This window comes from Peromyscus eremicus, chromosome 1 (genome assembly GCF_949786415.1).
Source record: "Peromyscus eremicus chromosome 1, PerEre_H2_v1, whole genome shotgun sequence".
In the NCBI taxonomy this organism is placed as follows: Eukaryota; Metazoa; Chordata; class Mammalia; order Rodentia; family Cricetidae; genus Peromyscus; species Peromyscus eremicus.
The window spans coordinates 178,169,067-178,193,755 of record NC_081416.1 but is presented as its reverse complement, the minus strand read 5'-3'; the positions used below and the strand labels follow the sequence as shown (position 1 = coordinate 178,193,755).

Sequence of the window (24,689 nt, the reverse complement as noted above, 5' to 3'; positions counted from 1 at the left end):
TGATATATCACATGGAATAAATGTATAGAGAAGTTTGTTCTGTAAAACAGTTTATAAACAACTGAACACAGTAAAGATTGTACAATATTATTTATTGTGTTTTATTAACATTGTGTTTTATTATGTGTCTTTTGGGGCAGAAAATCATGGTGTTTGTGTTGTGGCCAAATGCAACTTGCAGGAGTTGGTTTTCTCCTTATACCCTATGGGTCTTGGTGGTCAAACCATCTTTTCTGGCTTGGCAGGAAATGCCTTTATTTATAGTCCATCATTGTTAAATATTGAATATTTAAAGTGTTATTATTTGTTACTTATGTGTGTTTCTAAATCAGTCTTCTGTTCAAATCTCCAGTGCTGTGAGTTTTAAAGGAAATGAATTCAAATTATTGACAGAGTCCAAAATCATGCTAAGCTAGTTAAAACAAATCATGTTGAAAATCTACACTATCAGAAGTAAAGCAGTCACCTTTATACCACATCTTAATATGTGAATTAAAAGTTTTCAATGGACAGGAATTTGCCTGCATTGATTTCTCAGACTGCAGTGAGACAGTAAATGGTGGGGGAAGAGAAATCCTGTGTAACCCTTGTCTTTTAGGAAACAAAGAGAGGAGAGAGGTTTTGGCCAGGATCCCCAGTGCCTTCTTCAAATGTCAATCCTCAATGGCCCCAGTCCTGACAACTAGACTCTATGTTTTGTAGTTTCCACAATCCCCAAATAGCACTGCAGGCTAGTGACCCAGCCTACATATGGACTTTGCATCCTTTAAAAAGGAATCAGGGCTGGAGGGATAGCTCAGCCGTTAAAGGCTAGGCTCACAACCAAAAATATAAAAAGGAATCAAAGCTTGGTGCTAGAGCTACTGCTAGTGTTCAAATGAAGCTAGCATCAATTTCCAACACTTCAAAATGTAAAGAGGCAGAGTCTGACATTGTACAAGACAGTTGCAAATGCTGAAGTGGATGAGCAAGGAAGACCAAGTGATTGAGGGCATCTAGATCTACACCTATTCCTTTTCATTCTGAAAGCCTGGTGTAGACATAAGGCTAGAACTGGCTACTACATATGGGAAATATTATGAGGAGACATGGACAAATACTGTAAACTATGAGATAACAGCCCAAAATCTGCTTTAGTGGTAATGCTGAATTGGTAATACTACAATGAGGAATGAGGATAAAGTTCAGAGTTCAATGTGAAACTTCTGAGCAACTTCACAGTGAGAGGTAACAATGGGAGCCATACTTAAGATATTAGATTTTTGTCTTTTCATTTCATTTTATTTCTTTTCATGTTTCTCTCTTTTTTTTTTTTTTTTTTTTTTTTTTTTTTGGTTTTTCGAGACAGGGTTTCTCTGTGTAGCTTTTGCGCCTTACCTGGAATTCACTTGGTAGCCCAGGCTGGCTTTGAACTCACAGAGATCCACCTGGTTCTGCCTCCCGAGTGCTGGGATTAAAGGCGTGCGCCAACACCGCCCAGCTCATGTTTCACTTTCTATTCCTTCTTTTCATATTCTTTTTATAAACTAGGGGATTCTCAGCTTTTGTGATAGAGTCTCATGTAGCTCAGGCTGACCTGAAGTTATGTACCAGAGTTTGACCCTAAATGTCTTGCCTTTGTCTTCTAATTGCTATAGGATTACAAGAATGTGGTACTACACCTATTTATGAGGTGTAAGAGACCAAATGAAGGGCTTCATGTATGCTAGACTAACAGACTGCCAAATGAGCTACATCTCCAGATTCAGTAGCAGACATTTTAAACACAAAGAAAAATGATTAAGGAATGAAGACACAAGTTGTTACAGTAGCAAAATGAGGCAAGTTCAGAAAACACCCTTCAGACCAGATTATTGCTAGGATGAGGGATCAAACATCATTTTTGGGGACTTTTTGGATTTTCATTCTGAATGTTTATTGAACATGAAACAGTATTACAACAGGTGTTATCAAGCAACAATATATTTCACTGAGTATGTTTCCCACATTCTTCAACTTGCTTTTTCTTCTTGCTCTTTCTATCTGTTTTCATTGTCCCCCTTGGCAGTTTTCTCATTAGTTTATGCAATATATATATATATATATATATATATATATAAACTTTATATACTTTTATACCATATATGAACCATATATATATATATATATATATATATATAAAACTTTATATACTTTTATACCATATATGAACCAAAAACAGGAAAAATATATGTAACTGTGTTTTCCTGTTTCTTTTCTTTGTTATTTCTTTCCTCCTTTTTTATTTTATTTATTTTTTGAGATAGGAGCTCTTTACATAGTGCTGTCTTTCCTGGAACACACTACATAGACCAAGTTGATCTAGAACTGACAGATCTGCCTGCCTTGCCTCCAGAATGCGGGATTAAAGGTGTGATACCACCACACCATGCCTGTAACAGTATTTTCTATAACAAGCTTATTCACTTAATATAATTCTCTGATTTTCCATGACTGTTTTATTCACTTTATGTAACTATGTCTACATACATTTCCCTGCAAGTAACATAATTTTCTCTTAGGTAGTGTTAGAAAAGAAAATCTATTATATATCTATATATCTATATCTATATATATATACATATATATGCATGTATATAATAGATGTTCATAAATATACATATATGTATATACATATACACATTTTTTGGACTGTGTCTGTGTTTGTTTTCAGGCTAATAATGACTGCATAAAAAGAATTTGGATTTTTTTTCCTTTAGACAGGGAAAAATGCCTGGTGCTGTAAACCTAGCCAACTACCCAGAAGTAATGAAGTCATTGATTTAAGGAGAATCTGATACTGTCACTTTATTAAACCAGCATGATTCCTGATGGGGTTCTCAAGGAGATCCAGTAGATAACAGCAGACATTTATAAGGCCACCCCACCAGATGACATAGAGGAAACTCATAGACATGACCTATGAGGAATATTGCCTATAAATTCTGACTGCTTCTATCTATAGTTCTCTTCTGTGATGGTTCTCCTGTACAACAGCTGTGGGATTTGTTTCACAACCTTGGCAGGGATATTCTCATTCTTTGGGCACTGTCATTCCTGTGTATTGATAGAAGGATGATTTCTCTTTACATTGTGTTAATCAGGTAAATAAAACAACCTCTCATGGTTCTTCTATTGTTCCACATTATGGTGAGAAACTTAGAAGCATGTTCTCTATAATTAGCTGTGCTGACAAGGTAAAACATGACAGATGAAGTGTCTCTGTGGTTAGATCACAAGTGGGACTTTTGCAGATTAAACTCAAGGATGAAATTAGGAAGTATCTGGATTTGTTGATTTAAAGTCCTTCAGATAATAAGGCAACCCAATATGCCCCGTGCTTCCCATGGCAGCAGCTGATAAAGAGATAAAGCACTTACTTGCTCTGATTTTGTAATAATCATCACTTTGTATGAACATTCTGATCTTAGTTTTTGGTCCTATATTTAATCTTAGTTTCCTAACTGCTTACATTTAGTCATGGATTTTATGTGGATTACAGGCAATTAACTAGTTATCAATCAAACCTTGTCTGCAAAAGCCTCAGCTTTATGCCTACTTACAGTGAGAAAGGCTACACAGATGGCCAGAAGTACAGGGAGATGGCCTGGCTTCATTGCCTTGAACAAAAAATGTTAAAATTTCTCTCCATACTGAGGCTGTAGGAAAGAAATTGTATTTTTAGATCTGAGATTTTTTTTTCTTGGCCAGCCAGCCTTTGGCGAAAGTGCTATTTTGAAACTGCTTGCTTCTCCCTTTGATTTACACAGGTCCCCATGTTTACCCATTGAACTCAGTCCACCCATTGGTTATTTGCATGTGGCTCCCAGCCAAGGTGCTGCAGCTGTTCTCCTCTGCTGGAAGCTGCAAAGAGGAACTGACAGCTTTGCCACATATTGTAGAGTAGTACATAATCTCTCTCTCTCTCTCTCTCTCTCTCTCTCTCTCTCTCTCTCTCGGTTTTTTGAGATAGGATTTCTCTCTGTAGACCAGGATGGCCTTGAACTCCTAGAGATCTTCCTGGCTTCACCTCCCAAATGCTAGGATTTAAGGCATGAGCAACCACCTCTCAGCAATTTCTTTACATTTTCTTTAGATCTCTCAATAGCTTAGTCTTCTCCTCTTGTAACACCTTAGTGTAGATGTAACCAACAGTCTTATTAAATAAGAAACACAGAGCCGATTCAGAGAAGAAAGCCAAGAGGTCAGAGCTAAGAGCCTTACCCTTCCTGCTTCAGTGATCCTCTTCAGCCAAGAGAGCTCTCCAAAAAGGACCTACTTCCTGTGTGTTTGTCTTTATATAGTCTTTCTGTTCTGCCTTCTCATTGGTTGTAAACCCAAACACATGACTGCCTGGTCACCGCCTGTCTGTAGAGACTTCAAGGTCTTCTATGGTTGGGATTGAGATTAAAGGCATGTGTCTCCAATGCTGGCTGTATCCTTTTACACACAGAGATCTACCTAGCTCTGTCTACCAAGTACTGTGATTAAAGGCATGCACCACCACTGCCATGCTCTTGCTAAGGCTCTAATAGCTCTGACCCCCGGGCAACTTTATTAACATACAATTAAAATCACATTTCAGTACAAATCAAATACCACCATACCTTAGGCTAATCTCTTTAGGAAGACAGTGTGCAGCCAAAATCCCCACTTTTTTTAAACAACCACAATTGCAGCCACCCACTATCAACAGCAGGGAAGAGTATGCTGTCTGTGTCTCTTATCGCTTATTCAAGGAATGCTTTGTGACTCTGAGAAGAGTTTTTTTGTAATATTTTTTTTTGCTGCCTAAAGTTTCAGTTAATTGTGTATATTAGCTGTGAAGAAAACACTGAAGCAGAATAATAAAGACCATGACCAGAACAAGTCATGTGTGAATTTATTCCCTTATATTAAAAAACAGGGGGTGGGTCTTAAGTTTCATTTCACTACACTGTAGATTTTTTTCTCTTAACCTTCTTGTAGCCTTGGAGCTTGACTCCACATTCTACATTAGGAACTTAGTCATATTGTATGCATTTGTTCTTAAACTACAGAAAAGTATAGGTCTCACCACTCATCCTGGAAATGAGTTTGGCAACAGATGGAGACCTTCACAGAGAAGGACATCAAGTGAAATTGAAGAGAACAAGAGACCTTGTAGTGCTCAGACCCATTTGATTCATCTAACCAGAACTGCACTACAGGTTCCTGAATCACAGTGGAAGAGAGGTTGACAAGATTGCAAGAGCCAGAGGAACATGAAATTGGCTATGAGAATGCAGGTTCTACTAATGTCATAGAGGCTATTATCATGAAGTATCATTAATGTGCTTCCTAAACAAGATATGAACAAGGATGATATTGATAGACATGGTGATATGGAAATGTGGAATCTTCTGAGACCCAACCCATACACAGAGAACTACAGAAAACCCAGGAAGGCTGAGATAGTGAGTAATAGTGTTTCCCAGGGAATAGCTACTGAATAGGTCATCAAATACCAAATTCTCAGCACTGAAATTTTATACATAGAAGTAACACTGGATACACTAAGGTGGTTGTATTTATAGAATGAGAGTATTTATGTATGTTTGTGAGTGTGCATGTTAAGGGAGTGACAATGATTTTCAGACAGGCAAAGTAACACAGCTTCACAGAATTAAACAAATGAACTGAGTTAAACAGAAGAGAATGTAACACATCTTTTCATCATTAAACAAATGTGACACCTCTTAATCTAATATTCAACAACAATTGTAACATCATGTTTTCCACTTTAGTTGCACTTCTTTATATAGTTTTCTTATACAGCCTATATTCTTCTGTGAAGAACTCTAAAATGAGTGATGTTAAGGGCTTGAAAGTTACGAAATAGATTGAGGAAAACTAAGAACCATGTGAATAGCCTGTAAAATTTATAAGTTTTTCATCCATAGATTGTAAGACCCTATGTATAAAGCTATCACATACTTGAGTGAAAGAACATGCAGAATGAATGGTGCAAGCTCCATCTCTACTAGGCAGTTTTCACAGTGTTAGACATAATTATAAATATTGTGGAGCTGTGAACCTTGAGAGCAACACCAACAACAAATGTGGTGAAATATTTTCATGATCACCATGGGTGTTATAAACTGCTTCATGAACAATATGAAGGCAGAGTTCACAGAATGGTACACAATACCTGACACCATTATCAGGGAGGATAATATGTGGCTAGAGAGTATAGAGAACTTGGGTTAGAAACTAATAATAGTATTCTGCTAAGTTGACATAGTAATAAACACCTTTAATTTCATACTTTTATGCTGGAGGATAGGTCTCTCCATCAACCTCACCAGAAAAGCATTTTTTTGCATTCATAGTGATGAACACAGAAGCTCACAATCATTCAAGTTACAGGGAATAACAGACCCTGGATTTCCCAGGGATAAAATGCGATGTACATAACCCACTCTTCCTCCCAAGACTCAAGGATCTTCATGGAAGAAGAGGCAGAAAGTGTATAAGAACAAGAGGTGGCAGATGATTCCAAGGAAATGTGTTTTGTCCAGACAGAACATAGAAGTTGTACATGGGAATTGGCTGGTTATTACAGTACACACACAACCTCACTGTGTCAAGAGGACAAAATCCAAGAATAATGCACATTGTCAGGATGTCCCACTCCTACGTGAAGAGCTGTTGGCCACTTCAGAAGAGGAAGTGTCAGAATTCTTTAAGAATTTTGCCGTTTAGAGAGTGGCAAACCTTGCTTTCATAGATGCCCTGCACTAGGCACATATTAGGACCACTTAGCAGTCTCTTTTCTTCCTTCCTTCCTTCCTTCCTTCCTTCCTTCCTTCCTTCCTTCCTTCCTTCTTTCCTTTGTTTGTTTGTTTGTTTCTTTTTTTCCTCTGTCTCTCAACGAACCATGAAATTTGAGGGAATTGTGTTGTGAAAAAAAAAAAGAATCGGAAAGGAGATAATGCCAGGTACACTTGATATAAACACATATGTATGAATAAAATACTCAAACATTTAAGGAGAAATTATGTAAATCATAAAAAAACTAAGTTAATTTGTCTTGGAAGAAATTACTAAATCTTAAAATCCAGTGGGACATAGAGACTTTTCTAACTTTCTCACAAACCTGAACTCAAACTTTCTAGCACTTCCCATAGAACACTGGTCAGCCTTTGGGGATAATAAAAACTCAATGGCTCCTCAAAACACCTTTTCCATTTGGAGATATTCCCAAGAAATTCTTAAGTATCTTTGTTAATTAGTAACTGAAAATGGTTTTAGAAATGATTTTGTCTCCCAAAGCCACACTGTCATTGTCACTGCTGGTGAAATGAAAATTGCAGTTCTGGAGGGAAGGGAGTTCATAGAGTCAAATCCTCTACCTCGGGTGACTCTCTCACAGTGCTGGTTATTAATGAGTCTGGATCCACCCAATGAGCACATCACCATGTAGAGGCAAGAAACCAGGTGAGTACTTTGTATTTCAGTCTGAGCATCAGAGTCAGCAAAGAAGAGAGGGGCTTCTCAGTTGCTCATGTCTAGTGTTGTGAATCTTGGTAGAAACAGGTCAGTGGGACAGAGAGAGATCTCACAAGAATGATTGCATAGCTAAGCGGTAAGTGAGAAAGACCAAAGTGTACAGAACTATGTGTCAGTCCCGGTTTGTTACTTCTTACTGAAATTAAAGTCTCTGACAGCGGGTGACTGTAGGTAACACCAGGATAATGCTGTCAGCGTATGAAGGTGTTGAAGAATTGTGGTTAAAAGTCAGTGTGATAATTCATCTTACCTTACCTGATATGTAGATTATTTTTTGCAGTATTATTTTTAAGCTGCAGTATGATTATAATTTGTAGGATGATTACTATTGTTACTATGGTTTCATAAACATAGTAAATATTTTTATGGATATAGAGGACATACAGTCCTGGAAATTATAGATGTAAATCTTTATCTTGTGCATAAGATATTCTCATGTAACATTACACATATGAGTTAGACAGGCAGTACCTCAGTCTGTATTGAATGACTGGAAGTAAAATGGTTTGCTTGAAACCTCCCTGTTTTACTTGGGATTGAGTTATCTGTCCCGATTCAAAATAATCTAATGATGAGTACAAAATGACCACAAGCCTTCCCTTACTGATCATCATTATTGCTAATAGAGGACAGGGCTTTATGGATGGCAGGGCAGGGCTTTACTCATCAGCTATATTTGTATTTACACTTAGTTCTTTCTTTTAGTTTGGACAATGTTAAAGTATTACATTCTTTGGTTTTATTTTTACATATCTCATGTGCATTGCCTCTATTTGAGTGTATTAAGAATTTTATTATAAGAGAATCATCAATAAAAAGGTAATAAGTATGCAGAATTTGAAATGAAGTATTTACTTATCTTTTTATGCTATTTCAGAAGACATTAGTGTTTTATGTTGCACATTTTTACAAAGTAATGGCATTAGTAATTCACCTATAGTTATCCCTTTAGCCTTTACTCCTGCAATGAAAAGAAAGCATATTTCTGTTGGCATCATAAACATCAGGTTCCTCTTGTGCTGTGAAATCAAACTGTGAAACAACAGTTTTTCTGTCGTGACAGAATGTACTTAGAGGTCACTGCATTTTAGTCAAATCTCAAAAGTCTTATTTGCATTTGATATTTACCTATGGAAAAAATCTTTGTTTGAAAATGAAAACTTACTTTTAAAAAGATTTCTTTTTTTTTGGTTTGTGTATCTTTTATTTTTCCTGCATGCATATATGTGCACCATGAGATGGTAGTGCCTCCAGAGGAGAGAATCCGTTGTCAGATCCTCTTTGAATCAGAGTTACAAAAGTTATGAGCCAGCATGTGGGTGCTGAGAACTAACCCAACTGTTCTCACACAGCTGCAAGTGTTCTTACCACAGTGTCTTCTCTCTAGTCCCCTAAAATGAAAACTTTTTACAAACAAAATAAATGTCATACAATAAATGTTAACAAAGTGAACAGGATAGCAAGTGGGAACACAAAACGCATTTTAGATTGGAGTGTGTTGCAAATATATCTCATTGCTTTATACTCATGGACTTAGGTGGCTGTGTTTGCATCCTGTTAGCCATGTTAAAGACCTTTCAGTATCTATTATGACTCATGCAGCTTTTGTACTGAAAGAGTCACTTGTCATATCTGTTTCTAAGGACAGGTATTGACAGTGGAAATAATGCTACTGTCCACAACAGACAGATATAAATGTCAAAAAATGGTGTCAAACTTACAGGATAGCTGTGACTCTTGTATTGTTAGTCATTCTGGGCTTTTATACACTCAACTTTTAACTTTCTAACTTTCTTATAACTTTAAGGATTCAAGAGGAGAGAATACAGGCAAAAAACCAGTAAAAATCAAAAATGAATTTTTACTTGTCATCCACAGAAATCAAAAGATCTAAGTGTGAGTATGGAGAAAGGTTTTTTATCAGTACAGGGTATTAGGGAAATTAGGAAATACTCTTTCTGAACTGACTACATTGGGTGTCTTTAGAAAAAGGGAAGAAGTAGTCTCTTCTACCTGGCTCATGAAAACACTGAAAGCAGATCTGATGCAATAAGTGTGAGATCTTCAGAAGCAGAGAAATTGAGGAGTGCAATTTTCCACTTCCCCTCAAGCAAAGGATGCACATGATTCAATACAAGATAAATAAGTCTCTCATTGACAGGACCTAATGTGTTTCTAGTACATACTGTTATTTCTGGCTGATAGTTTGGTGACTATGAGACTAATACATCGTAGAAGATGGTCAGGCATGATTGAGGGAGTTATACACATGAAACAGAGCATTTGTTGTCCAATTCACTGAGGAGAAAAGGTCTGTGTTCACTGTTGAGTTAAGATAGGAATCAAAGCAGTGAGATCTCAATACTGGTATTCATCTTTAGGTCTGTGTTGATCCACAGCATGAGACATGATTTGGTAAGAAAGGCTGCAGGGCTGAAATGACTCAGAGCCTAATGCATACAATAAAAATAAATCTTTAGAAATTATGTTTTCCAATATACAATTAACTCTGATTAAAATAAAACAAGGAGACTATTTAAAAGTGAGAATGGTGTTTCAGTGGAAGTGAGCAATATGAACACAGGGTACATCCTTGTGCAGAATACTATGGCTATGAAGACCATTTCCCGTTTCCTGAATTGGGCACAGTGATTACACAGATCTGAGCACAGGAGTGGTCTCACAATATGGTGGATGTTGTTCACTGTTTTTTTAACATTCATTCTTACCATACTACACTGAATGGAGTTGGATAATCATATCTCAAGAACATTGTCCAGATATGTCTTAGTCAATGTCATTCAAGGAGTCTCAAAGGCCACAAAATATCTAAGGATGAAACATTTTGTCTGAAAGTGTAATTTTTCCATCCTCATAGATTTTACAGGAGTGTCCATTGGAAACATCATCCTGGGAAAGTTCATGGCCTCTCAGTATTATAATACCAGGTAGGCAGAGCCTTAAATATCCTCCATGGATGTTATCTTTTCACATGAGCATTTTGGACTGTGGGTATCCTAAATGATGTCATATTTCCTACATGTATGATCAACAGTAGCATCAGAGAAATCACAAATAATGGACAATTTTGTGATGTTGTTCTCACAATGTTTTAGTGAACTCACAGCCAGTAGGTATCACAGTTCAAAAGTATAGGATGATGTTTGTTGGGAACATGGTCTCAAGCTGTGATTCCATGAAGGTTGTGTACAGACAACAGCTGCCATTTAACCAACAACCTAAAACTAAACTCAGTTCCCTCTTTTCTTCCTTCACTCTCTTGCTTCAACTCTATTTTTTCTTCCTCCTTTCTGACTTCCTTTCTTCTCTTTGTACAACTTTTTCTTGCTTCTTTCTTCCTCTCCTGCCTTCCCTTTGACTATCCCTCCCCATCCTTACTTTCTTTCTGTGTGTCTCTGTCTCTTTCTTTTTTTAAACAGGTTATAAAAATATACTTAATTTCTTTAATATGAATTAATATGTAATTATACAATGTCCTTCTCAAGAGTACATAAATACTAAATAGAATGTTGGAAAAATAAAAAAGGATGTGATTACTGGTGTGTAGGATTCTATCTACTCCACTTAAGCAGGTGCAACTCATTTTCAAACATTATTGAAGACATTTCCATACATGGTAAGAACATGAGATTTCTCAGTCATCTGCCAGTGTGCCCAAGTTTTCTATTTTCAGACTTTTCTACCTTCAGTTTGCATTGATTTTATTTGTTTGATTTCTTTAATTTTTTTTTGTTTCATTAGATTACTCAGTAACAAGTTTTCTTAAGACATTTTAATTCTTAATGTTTTGATTGGTTCAACTTCTCTGCTTCCTCCATTTCATTGTCCTATGTCTGTTATTACTTTTTTTCACTTTCAAAACACATGAATTGTATTTTCTTCCCAATCTTCCTGCTAGGTGTTCTAATAGAGCCTTTCTTGGTTCCTTGACTCTAAAGATACTTACTCCCACATACACACACAACAACAAATTGAAGCTATGAAATCACATTTAGCACAGTAGTATGTGTCTTTCTGACTTGGTTTATATCACTTAATAGAGTAGTTTTCATTTTCTGCTGCAGAAATTCCCTGTGGTGTAGTACAATGCCAGTACATGAAGACAGGGTCACTGCAAGTATTTGATAAGTCCTAGGTTTCCAGCTCATCTCACCACTGTGCTTAAATTTCTTTATATCTTAGGCTGAGTTGCCAATTCTACTCCAGTTCTTGATTGTCCAACTGACTCTCCTTCATGGCTGCAGAGTGAGAGGATCAACAGTGATCTCCCTGGGGTGCATGGTTGAGCTTGGTGCTTATTCAAACTGCTGCTGCCTGCTTCTGCAAGAGGATCTCACCCAGTATAGAATGTTTCTTTTTACTAGTTAATTTACTTTTTTTTATTAAGAAATATTTTTATTCATTTTGCATACCAATCACAGATTCCTCTCTTTCCTCTTCCCTGCACTCTAGTTTTCCCAGGCAACCTATTCCCCATCTCCTCTTATAAGAAAGTAAGGACTCCCATGGGTAGTCTGCAGAGCCTTGTACCTTGAGTAGAGGCACGTCTAAGGCTGTCCTCTGCGTGAAGGCTGTGCAAGGTGTACCACTATAGGTAGTGAGCTCCAAAAAGCCAGCTCATGCACCATGGTTGTATCCTGATCCTACGGGCAGGTGACTCCTTAAGCAGATCAAGCTGTGTAACTGTCTCGCTTACGCAGAGGGCCTATGCCAATCACTTGGAGGCTCCACAGGTGTTGATTTTTATATATCTCTATAATATCTATGAATCATAAACCACAAAAGAATATTTCTCTCTCTCTTTCTTCCTTCTTTCCTTTCTTTTTTCTTAAGACAAGGTCTCTCTACAGAGAGGTGGCTCACATGGAAATCTCTCCATCAGTCAAATGCATATAGAACATTCAGATATACTTGTGTTTCTCCTGAAAGCTTGGATTACAGGTGTGCAACCCAACATCATGATCATAACAGGTTTTATAATGAATAATTTATTCACTTAATATAATTCTCTTTGTATGACTGATTTATTCACCTAATTTAATTCTCTCTTTGAATTCATTCCACCACAAACAATATTATGTTGTCAAAATAAGAGAGAGAAAGCAAAATGTATTACATATATATATATATATATATATATAATATCACAATATAATGTGATTATATGTGTATATAAATTAACACACACTTATATATCACATTGTATTTTATTTTGTTTGGCTTTAGTTTCTTGCTTACTAAGGCTCTTTAAAAGAATTTGGAAATGTGTACTGTTAAGACATGGAAGAGATGCATGGTACAGGAACCCCATAAAACTACCCAGAAATATTAAGGTCATGAATCTTAGAGGAAAATCTTCTAAGGACACTTTATTAAATCAGCAACATTCCTAACAACATCATAAATATTTAATCTTATACCCACAGATGAGTATGGGTCTTACCCCTCATCAGAGAAATGTGGTTTGCAATAGCTGGAGACATTAGAGAGAGCTTCAACAGACCAAAATGCTGAGAACAAGGGACCATGTTGTGCTCAGCATCAAATGATACCTCTAAACACAACTATACCTATAGCTCAGGAATCATAGTTGGAGAGAGGTTAGAAAGATTGTAAGAATCAAAGGAACAGAAAATTTGTGCTAAGAATACAGATCCTAAAATTGTCATAGAAGCTACAGCCATGAAATGTCAATAATGTGGCTGTCTAAACAAGACCTATACAAGGATTATACTGATAGACATGCTAACATGCAAGACTCGAATCTCTTGATTCCTCAACCAATCACAGAGAACTACAGACAACCAAGGAATGCTAACATTGGGACAAATAATCTTAACGCTATGAACCTTGCAAGTGGTTATTCAAAACAATACCAGGTGATCAGCACTGAAATATTATACATACAAGTAACACTCTAATGGACAAATCAAGCTGTATATGTATATTAAAACCTGTGAGTGTATGTGTGTGTGTATGTGATGTGTATGTGTGCAACAACAATTAAAGAAAGAGAAGACATGAATTTGAAAAATATTTAGGGTGCACATGGCGAATATTTTAGGGAGGAAAGGAAAGAAGAAAATAATGTAATTATAGTCATATTTCAAAAATTAAAAATAAGTTTTAAAAACTTAAGTTTGTTTCATGAAAATATCCCTACTTTTTAATTTTTTCAAGCTATCATTATAAAATTAATTTATTTTACATTATACTAAGTGTTCTAATAGTCTCCTACTTCATTAGATAATCTTCTTCATTTTTACTATGTTCCTCTGATGCATACTCTAAAGTGGAACAGGTTGAGTATTGGAAATTTAAAAAATGGAAGATAATCAAGAATGATTTCAGTACTCTATAACATTTAGGGGTCTATGACCTATAGATTGCAAAGCTACCATATTGTTGAGTCATTGTAGTTGGAGAAATCAATTTGGAAGCTTAAACCCTACAAGATATTTTGCACAGTTCTAGTAGTAATTATAAATATTACCCAGGTATGAACCCTGAGTATTGAAACAACTACAAGCCTGGTGCAATATCGTGATGAATGTTATGAAAGCAACTGCCTACTACAGGATAGAATAGAAGGCCAACTTCACAAGATGAACCCATGCCAAGCATCATTATTAGGGAGAAGGCTGTATCACTAAGTTACATAGACCCTAGGGAAGTACCTACTACTATTATTCTACTAAAAGAATATAGCAATAAACTGTTCCCTAAACTACTTTTATAGTGTCTGGTTGGTCTATCCCTCAGACCCAGTTACAGAAGCTTCTTTTTGCAGTCTATGGTGATTAACACAGAGGCCCACAATCATCCGACATGCTGTGAATAAGGGACTATGAAGGTCCTAGCTCAGAATGGGACATCTATGTCACATGTCTTCCTCCCAAGACTCAGGGATCATCAGAAAAAAAACGTAAAAACCATAGGTGGTAAATGAATTTAAGGAAACAGGTTTTATGCAGAAAGAACAGGATACTTGCATATGTGAGTTTACTTATTATGACAGTATACCCAAAACCTTCAAAAGATCAAACTAGACAAAATCTCACCATAGTGGAACTGGTTAGGAAGTTGGTCTTGTACCTGAAGAGCTATTGTTTACAGATAGCTTCTGGGACAGAAAGTGTAAGTTTTCCTTCAGGATTTGATCTTTGAGAGACAGGCTAACCATTCTTTCATAGATGCGGATTTAGGCACATAATATCATCATTAAGTAGACTCTTTTTCTTTATTGCATTAACTTTTAATAAATTTATTTATTTATTTTGTATCCCAGCTGAAATTTCCACTCCCTCCACTCCTCCCAGCCCCTCACACTCTGGGTTATCCAACTGAAAATCTGCTCTTCATTCATTTCTGTTTATAAAAGGACGTGTCTCCCATGATTATCAACTAACCATGGCATATCCAGTTCCAATGAGACTAAGCACTTCCCTATGTCCTAAGGCTGGACAAGGTTACCCAGTATGAGGATTAGGATACAAATCTAGTAACATAGTGGAGACTGCTCCTGTGCTTGAACAGTGGAGGGAATATGCACGGTGGGATAAGAAAGGAATTGTTTTTTATATTATTTTATTCTCTCTTTGAAGACTTCATCTTGTTATTTTTAAATTATTTTTATGACTCTTTATACTCATTTTCTTTTCTTTCTTTATCATGTATGTATATTTTCAAGAATTGTGTAACTGATTGTGAACAATCCATTGAGATAACTCACTACCAGCCTTCAAATATTCTGTATTTTTCAGTGGTTTTCTGACTTGGAACTTGGTGTTCTGAATACCCAGAGCCATGTTTTGACTCTATGAGCCAGGCCTTAAAGGGCCAGGCCCCCCACCTGCCACAACCCATCAGACAGGAAAGGACAGTCCTGTGCAGCAAATACTCACAGGTGTATCAGAGAGTCTAAAGTTGTGGCCTATGGCTCTGTATCCACACCTTTTCTCAGCTTTCTCAGGTGATATCCTTCAATATATGGGCCTTATATTGGGGATAAAATATAGTTGGACTTTCTTGGAACTGCTAGCTCCCAAATAATGACACAGAGACTTATTATGAATTATGAAAGCTTGTCTTTAGGTTAAGCTTGATTCCACCTAGCTCTTAAACCATTATATCTCCTCAGTACCATAAATCAGACTTCTTCTGCATCTGGCTGACGAATCTTCCATGCCAAATTATTAACCAGAATTCTTATCTCTGTCCAGAATGACTGCCTATCTTCTCCTGCCTAGATATTGGCCATTAGCTCTTTATTAGACCAATCAAAAAGTGCCTTACATACATGAAGAATAAGAGAGACACATGTACACACAGTTTACAAAAATATTTTCCCAACATCTATCAGATGTGTAGTTAGTAAAAATGTTTTCCATTCTGAGGCCTGAAGCTTTGTCTTCATGACAGAGTCTTTTTTCATGCAGAACCTTCTCAGTTTCATGTGATCCCATTTATTAATTGCTGATCTTTATTGCCTATGTTGACATTGTTTTATTCAGAAAGTTTATCCTGGGCCAATGAGAACAAGGATACTCCCCACATTCTCTTCTATCAGTTTCAGTGTATCAAGTTAATTTTTTTGAGATCTTTGATACATTTGCAGTTGGCTTTTGTGTAGGCTAATAAGAAGATTGTATCAATTTGAATCCTTCTACTTGCAGATATCCATGTTGATCAGCATATTTGTTGAAGATGCTGCCTTTTTCAGTGTGTATTTCTGGATTCTTTATCACAAATCTTATGTCCATGGAGTGTAGATTTATGTATAGGACTTCAATTAGATTCCATTGATCAATATGTCTGTCTTTGTGCCAATACCTTCTGTTTTTATTGCTATAGTTCTGTAGTAGAACGTAAAATCAAGGATGGTGATACCTCCAACAGTTATATATTCCTCAGGGTTGTTTAGCAATGTTCAGTTTTTTGTTTCCATATGCAACTGTGAATTACCCTTTCAAGTGCAGTGAAGATATGTTTTGGAATTTTGATTAAGATTGCCTTGAATCTCAAAATTCTGTTGATTTTAGGTAGGACGGCCATTTTTAATACAATATTCCCCCAAAAACATGAAAATTACTGATCTCTTTATGCTCTAATATCTTCTTAAATGAGTCAAAGTTTTTATCATACAAGTCTTTCATTTGCTTGGTTAGACGTACTCCAGATATTTATATTACTTCAGGTTATTGTCATGGTGCAAGTGATCTTTCACTAAATATTGTATGGCACTTGTTATTTGTATATAGGATAGCTAATGATTTCTCTGAGTTAATTTTGGATCAGGAGTCTGTACTGAAAGTGTTTATCATCTGTAGGTGTTTTCCAGTAAAATTTTTAGGGTCACTTATATACATTATAAAATTACATAGAAAGAAAGATTCTTTAACTTCTATTTCCACTCATAACTCCTTGATCTCCTTCACTTGTCGTATTGTTCTTGCTAGCACTTCAAGTTCTATATTCAATATTTGTGGAGAGAGTGTACAAGATTGTATTGTTCTTGATTTTAGTGGAATTGCTTTTAGTTTCTCTCCATTTAATTTGATGTTGGCTATAAGTTTGGTTCAAACTTCTTTTTATGTTGAGAATGTCCATAATGTCCATAATCTCTCCAGGACATACATAATGATGAATTTTGGATTTTCTCAAAAACCTTTTGTGCATTTACAAAATGGTCATTTTTTTCTTTCAGTTTGTTTATTTGGCACATTCATTACACTTACCAAATTATAAATGCTAAACTGCGCTTCTGCCTTCAGAATGAAGCCTGCTTGAACATGGTGGATATTTTCTTCTTGTTTTTATGTGTTCTTAGACTCTGTTTGCAAGTACAGTATTGAGGAATTTTGCATTTATGATCACAAGGGAAATTGGTGGGTAATACGCTGTCTTTTTTGTGTCTCTTCTGGTCCTGGTATCATGGTAAGTGCTGCAGTGTAAAGCAAATTACCAATGACCTTTTTGTCTCTAGTTTGTAGGATAATTTGAAGAGTACTGGGATTAACTCTTCTTTGAAATTCCATCAGAATTCTGTCCTAAAGTCATCTGGTCCTGAACTTAAATGTATAAAAAATTAGTGGAATAAGGGAAATTAGTAAAGGAAGTGTGTGTGGTCCACTGCACCTGAAGACAAGAGGAGGAAGTTAAATTTTGTGCAGACAGACTAAAAGAATCAGGCTATTGGATTGAATGCATTACTAGTAGCCCTGAAGTATTTAATATGTGTCAGGGCCATGTTAATGAAAATAAATTAAAAAGTTCTCTTCCAATCAATTACCCAAGAACAACCCAGATTTAAATTCTTTACCTCTCTTTCCTGGTGTCTTCCATCATTCTCTGTCTGCTGCATGAGTCTAAATCAGTACCTACCTGATTGATGAATTGTGAATTTTTCTCTCCCTGTCTCTGTGTGCTTCACCAAACACTTATCACTATATTTATTGAACAGTGTGGAATTTTCACATGGGGAAAAAATGGGAGATACATTATAGAAACCTTTAAATGTGTCCTACAGGGTAATAAATCACTGAATCCAAGTTCACCTGACTGATGCAGTTATCAAACGGTGTTGTAAACTGTATTGCATATAGATCTATGTACCTTTATCTGGGATATTTTCAACATGTATTGTGGATGTTTCTTTCATAAGGTTGCTTTCAAACTACTTCTTCTATTCATCATTTATACTATAGCCTATATACATACCTTGACTACTTTTTGGTCAGAAGCAAAGAAGACTACATAATTTAGGATTAAAGCTATGCATTAGCTTAGGTTTTAAAAGCTGACTACATGAGAAATCCAAGGCAAGTAGGGCAGTTGTTGCATTGATCTCTCCATTTGAAAAAAGATTTATTTATTTATTATATACATAGTATTCTGTTTGCAAGTATGCCTGAAGGTAAGAAGACACCAGATCTCATTACAGATGATTGTAGGCCACCAGTGGTTGCTGGACATTGAACTCAGGTCCTCTGGAAGAGCAGCTGGTGCTCTTAACCTCTGAGCCATCTCCCCAGCCCCTGCATTGATCTCTTTAAGTCAGGTTTAAAAAAACAGGCAGAATGCACAGTAGGATAGCAGTCTAGCTCAAGTTGCATTATCTCTGACTAGGCAGTACAACAAAACTTCCAGTCTCTTAGAATTTAAATGATATTTTCATACTGATGCATGCCTACAGTAGAGTGTACTTGTAACTTCACACATTGCCCTCAGTCCCTGCTTCCTAGAATGTAAACTGTCTGGTTATCCCACCTGGAATCTCAGCTTCTGATACCACAGGAGAGAAGAGTCACTTTACACTTATAGCCTTTCCCTCTGTGATGCTCACTACTCAGTTAAAAGTTTTTCCATTTTATTTTTGGGAACAAATGTTTTCCAGAGGTGATGTCAACTGTCTTGTCATAACTCTCATTGTCCCTTCCTGTGACATGATCATGTCATCCTCTTGGGGGATGTTCTCTGAGAACATTCATCCTTCATCTGGAGAGTTGCCATTAACTTTGTAGCTATGTGAGGGTTGTAGGTCCCATTGGCCACTGAGTCCCCATGCAGCAGCCAGCTTCACATATTTATCCTATCTGCACAGGTCAGTTGCTTTCCTTCAGACATCCAGTATGCAGAGGACAGGACAGTCTCTGGAAGGTAGGTGAGAGCACTGCACCTCTGAACTGATCCTCCTCTGTCAGGAAACAGCTGCTGCACAGGATGAATGCACATAGTGGGAGGATCCTTTCAAGACCTGAACACAACATGGTTTGATGGAGGCTGCAGGTAGAGACAATAACCAGGATTCCTACTTTTTGTGTTTTTTTCCAAGAAAGTGACAGTGTATTTGTTCCCAGTAATGTGGGGGTCCTGGTTACTAAATAAGTTTATGATTGTTTCTCAGAATTCTCCTGCACTTGGTTTTCTTTTGTGAATCCCGGACCCTGTACACTGAGCTGGTAAAATATCTCCTAAATTTAGTTAGTTACAAGAGCAATTTGAGAATGGTTTGATGGATTCTGTATATTTATACCCCAAGTTCTGCTGCCTACTGGGCTTTATATGAATGCAGACTATTTTTCCCCCTTTTAAATTGCTGTGTATTGTGGCATAGTGAGATGTTATCATTCTTTTCAAGGTCTTCTTGTTCTCAGCTGTGAAATGAGGAGCAAAGGGCAAACCAATGTTTCAATAACCAGATTTCATGTCTGTTGGCCTATGATTCATGGAATGAATTCAGCCTCATGTCATAAAGTTCTGAGGCACTTAATGTTTTAACTTCCCCCAGACATAAACCTCCATGTAACCCAGAGATTACCTTTTATTTGTTTGGTTTTGAGACATTGTTGTTTTTTATTTTTATTTATTTATTTTTTTACTTAGTTCTAGCTGTTCTGGAGCTTGTTATGTAGACCAGGCAAGCCACAAACTCATAGAGATCCCCGTGACTCTGACTAACATGTGTTGGAATTAAAGGTATGTGTCTCCATTCCCAACACACACATTGCTTTTGAATCAAATAGTTAGATATGTCAATTATTATTAGGCTAGCTATATTTTATGCAGTACATTGTTTATTAAGCTAAGAAGAAGATAGTAAAACTTGTGTAACAAGTGCTTTCTGGATCTGTTGTGCAGGTACCAGGACCATAACAGAATGAACTCTAGAGACCTGGCTGTGGGCCTCTTCTTCATGTCTCAGACTGCACTGGGAATGCTGGGGAACTCAGCCTTGCTTTGTTGTTTTATCATTGCTGACTTCTCTGGAATCAAGGTGAAGCCCACAGACCTAATTGTCAAACACTTGACCTGGGCCAACTTCATTGTTCTCTTCAAAGGAATCCCAGAGACCATTGCTGCTTTTAGTCAGACTTACTATCTAGATTATGTTTCCTGTAAACTTGTCTTATATTTTCATAGAGTTGGCAGAGGAGTATCCCTTGTCTCTACATCCCTTCTGAGTGTCTTTCAGGCCATCACTATCAGCCCCAGTAATTACATGTGGGCACAGCTCAAAGTCAGAGCCCCTGGTATCATTGGCCCTTCCCTGGGCCTGTGCTGGGCCCTCCAGCTGTCAGTATATGCCTACATTCCGGTGTACATAACTGACATAAGGGCTGGAAGAAATGTTACTGGAATAAGATTTTTTGAATACTGTGCTGTTGTAAAGTTTCAGAGAACAATCAGCACACTTACTGTAATCCTATTGACATCTAATGATGTCATGTTTTTGGGACTGATGATGTGGTCCAGTGGCTACATGGTGTTTATCTTGCTCAAACACAAGCAGAGGGTCAAACACATCCACAGATCCCTCTCTACTAGGTCATCCCCTGAGACCAGAGCCACCCAAAGCATTCTCACCCTAGTGAGCAGCTTTGTGCTCTTCTATGTAACCTCTGTTGTCTTTACATCTTATCTGTCTGCCCTTGAAGGAACCGGTAGGTGGGTGTCTAATGCAGGTGTAGCCATGGCTGCATGCTTCCCAGCATTCTGCCCCTTTCTGCTAATTAGACACTACACCTCCATTTTCAGGCTCTGCTGTCCCAGTTCTTGCCCGACAACATTCTGTGCTTGTGTTATCCGGGAGCTCTAAAAGCTGTGCTGTCTGCATCCCCCTTTCCATGTCTCAGGGATTAAGAAGACTGCTCATTTAGAGGACTTGGGTTTAATTCCCAGCATCCACATGGGAACTCAGTACTGTGAGAAGCACAGTTCCAAGGGAACTATTCAGCTAAATGTGCTGGCCAGCAACAGTCAGTTAACTCTTCCGCCTCTGCTTTTCAGTGCTGACATGATAAGCATTGTGATCCTGGCTGTTTAAAGTTTTTAAAGTTTTGTTTCCTTAGTTCTCACATGCACATGCACTTTGATTTTATCCACCCATGATTCTTATTTTTAAACTCCACAGACTCCTTCACCCCAACTAATTTGTGTCCTACCTACACGTCTTTATTTTTAATGCCCCATATGATTTAATTAAAGCTTCTTTCATGAGCATGGGTGGATGATCATTTATTTGTATAAGTGTAATTTCATCATTGAGATTTGACTCTCTCCCTCCAACAAGCAGGAAGTGTCTTGAGCTCTCCTTATATGACTGTCATCTTGTGAGTCCCACCTCCACACCTGATGGGATGCTGATTAGGATGGTCTTGTGTAGGTATCCACAGCCACTCTATATGCATGAGTGCATGGCATTTCCATGAGAAAGCAGTTTACTGCAGAGCTTCCTTTTTTATCTAAATTTTAAAAACCATTTGATTGTTTCATACATTCATGTAGGATATCTTAGTTATTCCACCTTTCCATTCTACTCTTTCATCCCACTCCCTTTGAGAGTGAAACTGTTCTTCTCAATATATCTCCCTCCTTCTTTTGTGTCCTACTTTGTGTGTGGCTCACAGTGTTTAATTAGAGTTTGACAGAACACTGATTAGAGGTTATTTACTTGGAGCTGAGGCAAATTATTAGTGGCTACATCACTGAAGAAAGCACTCGGCTCCCCGCACCTCCTTCAACTGTTAAAGGTGAATCATCCCTCACAGAAGACTAGATCCTTGTAGGAAACCCTCTCATCCATGATGAAATGTTGAGGTACCCAGGCATAGAAAGACAGATGGTCTATGTTCTCTCTTATATGTGGACACTTGCTTTTACTCTCTAGGTTTGCCTGAATAAATGGTGAATTTATAGAATTCAGGGAGCTAGAAACCAATTGTGAAGGTGCAAAATGACTTTAAGGAACAGAAATAAAAAACAGGTGATACAAAAATTGTAGGGGAAAATTTGGAGTGTAAAAGTTTATGCAATGGTGGAGGTTGCAATTTGTCCAAATATAAATATTAGGAGGCAGTTTGTTCCCATGTCAAGTTAGCAAAACAATTGCTGTAAGTTCTTTAACTTAAGGTTAAGGTCTTAAGAAGCTCTATTGTCATGATGGGGAAACCTAGCGAGAAGACCAAACTAAACCAGTGGGAACTCATGAAATTCAGATCAACAACTGTGGAGCCTCCATGGGACTGGACTAGGTCCTCTGCATAAACGAGACAGTTGTGTTGCTTGATCTGCTTAAAGGGCCCCCTGACAGTAGGATCAGCATCTATCCCTGGTGCATGGGCTGACTTTTTGGTGCTCACTACCTATGATGTGACACCTCGCACAGCCTTGAGGCAGGGGAAGGGCCTTGGACCTGCCTCTACTGAATTTACCAGTCTTTGGTGACTTCCCATCGGAAATCTTACCTTCTTGTTGGAGAGAATGGGATGTGTGTGACTGGTGGGAGGCTGGAGGATTGGGAGGAAGGAAGAGAGGCATCTGTGTTTGGTATGTGAAATGAATAATGATAGTTCTTAACAAATAAAAACAGACCCCATGTTACAAATTTTCTTTTTAAAAATGTATTTATTTGTTATGTATACAGCGTTCTGCATTCGTGTATGCCCGCATGCTGAAAGAGGGCACCAAATCTCATAACACGTTGTTGTAAGCTAACATGTACTTGCTAGGATTTGAACTCAGGATCTCAGGAAGAACAGTGAGTGCTCTTAAACATTGAGCTATCTCTCCAGGTCCTAAATTATGATTTTCTGTTCATTTATCTTTATTAAGTAATTTTCTACTCACTCTACATACCACCTACAGATTCCATCTCCTCTCATGTCCCACCCCCCTAGCTCTCCCTCCCACGCCACTCTACATCCTCACATCCCCCAAATCAATGTTTCCCATGGGGAGTCAGCAGAGCCTGAACAGAGTCTAAGCAGGTCCAAGCCCCTTTCCCACTGCACCAAGGAATCCTAAGGTATCACACCACAGACACTGTGCTCCCAAAAGCCTGACCATGCACCAGGGACATCTCCCGATCCCCTTGTCTGGATGCCCCTGAAACAGTTCGAGCCAAACTACCATCTTTCATATCCAGGAGGCCTAGTCCAGTCCCATTGGGGCTACACAGTTAATGGGCTTTCACCAGTGTGGCCGGTCATCTCTGCAAGTCTTTCCATCATGATCTCAACATCCCCCATCTGCAGAATCCCTCATCTCTCTCATCAATTGGAATCCCAAAGCTCATTCTGGTGCCTGGCCATGGATTTCTGCATCTGCTTCCATCAGTCCCTGGATGAAGGCTCTATGATGATGGTTAGGGTATTCTCTAGAATGGTCACCAGAGTAGACCAGTCTAGGCACCCTCTAGACCACTGCTAGCATTCCCAGGTGGGGTCATCCCCAGCACCCTGCCTCTTCCTATTCCCATGGTGTCCTCATCTCTCATGGTATCTCCCTCCCTGCCCTGCTACTCTGTCCCTGTTCCAGCTGGACACTCCCATTTTCATGTGTTCTCATCCCCTCTCCTAGTCAATTTTGTGGAGTACAGGTTTTTGAAGTATGACCTAATATTTGTCTGGATTTCCTCATTGTCTGTTGTTATGTCTCCCTTCTCATTTCTGATTTTGTTAATTTCGATGCTCTCTCTTTGTTTTTTGGTAATTTGGATAAGAGCTTATCTGTCTTGTTAATTTTCTCACAGAACCAACTCTTTGTTTCATTGATCCTTTGTCGTGTTCTCTTTGTTTCTATTTTATTGATTTCAGCCCTCAATTTATTTCCTGGCATGTGTTTCTCCTGGGTGAGTTTGCTTCTTCTTGTTCTAGAGCTTTCAGTTGTGCTGTTAAGTCACTAGTGTGAGATTTCTCCAACTTCTTTATGTGGGCATTTAGAGCTACAGATTTTCCTCTTAGCACTACTTTCATGGTGTCCTGTAAGTTTGTTTGTGGTACATTTCCTTTTCATTGAATTCTAGGAAATCTTTAATTTCTTTCTTTATTTCTTCCTTGACTCATTGGTGATTCAATTGGGCATTATTCATTTTCCATGTGATTGTTGGCTTTCTGTAATTTTTGTTGTTGTAGAAGTCTAACTTTAAGCTGTGGTGGTCTGGTAAGATACAGGAGGTGTTTTCAATTTTTTGTTTCTGTTCAGATTTGCTTTGTGACCAAGGATGTGGTCGATTTTGGAGAAGGTTCCATGGGGTGCTTAAAAGAAGGTATGCTCTTTTGTGTTAGGTTGGAATATTCTGTTGATATCTATTAAGTCCATTTGAGTCATAATGTCTGTTA

The 24,689-nt window shown here is 37.7% G+C and overlaps 1 protein-coding gene across 1 annotated transcript; it reads left to right on the top strand.

Moving 5' to 3' along the window:
* The first annotated feature begins 20,227 nt into the window (after window positions 1-20,227).
* Window positions 20,228-21,166, top strand: LOC131902372 (vomeronasal type-1 receptor 4-like). Its single transcript, XM_059253376.1, has one exon. The coding sequence runs from the start codon at window positions 20,228-20,230 to the stop codon at window positions 21,164-21,166; it is 939 nt and encodes a 312-aa protein (XP_059109359.1).
* Window positions 21,167-24,689: the final 3,523 nt, after the last annotated feature.

Excerpts from the sequence above, each read along its gene's own strand:
- LOC131902372 (XM_059253376.1), top strand. The coding sequence starts at position 20,228 with ATGAACTCTAGAGACCTGGCTGTGGGCCTCTTCTTCATGTCTCAGACT.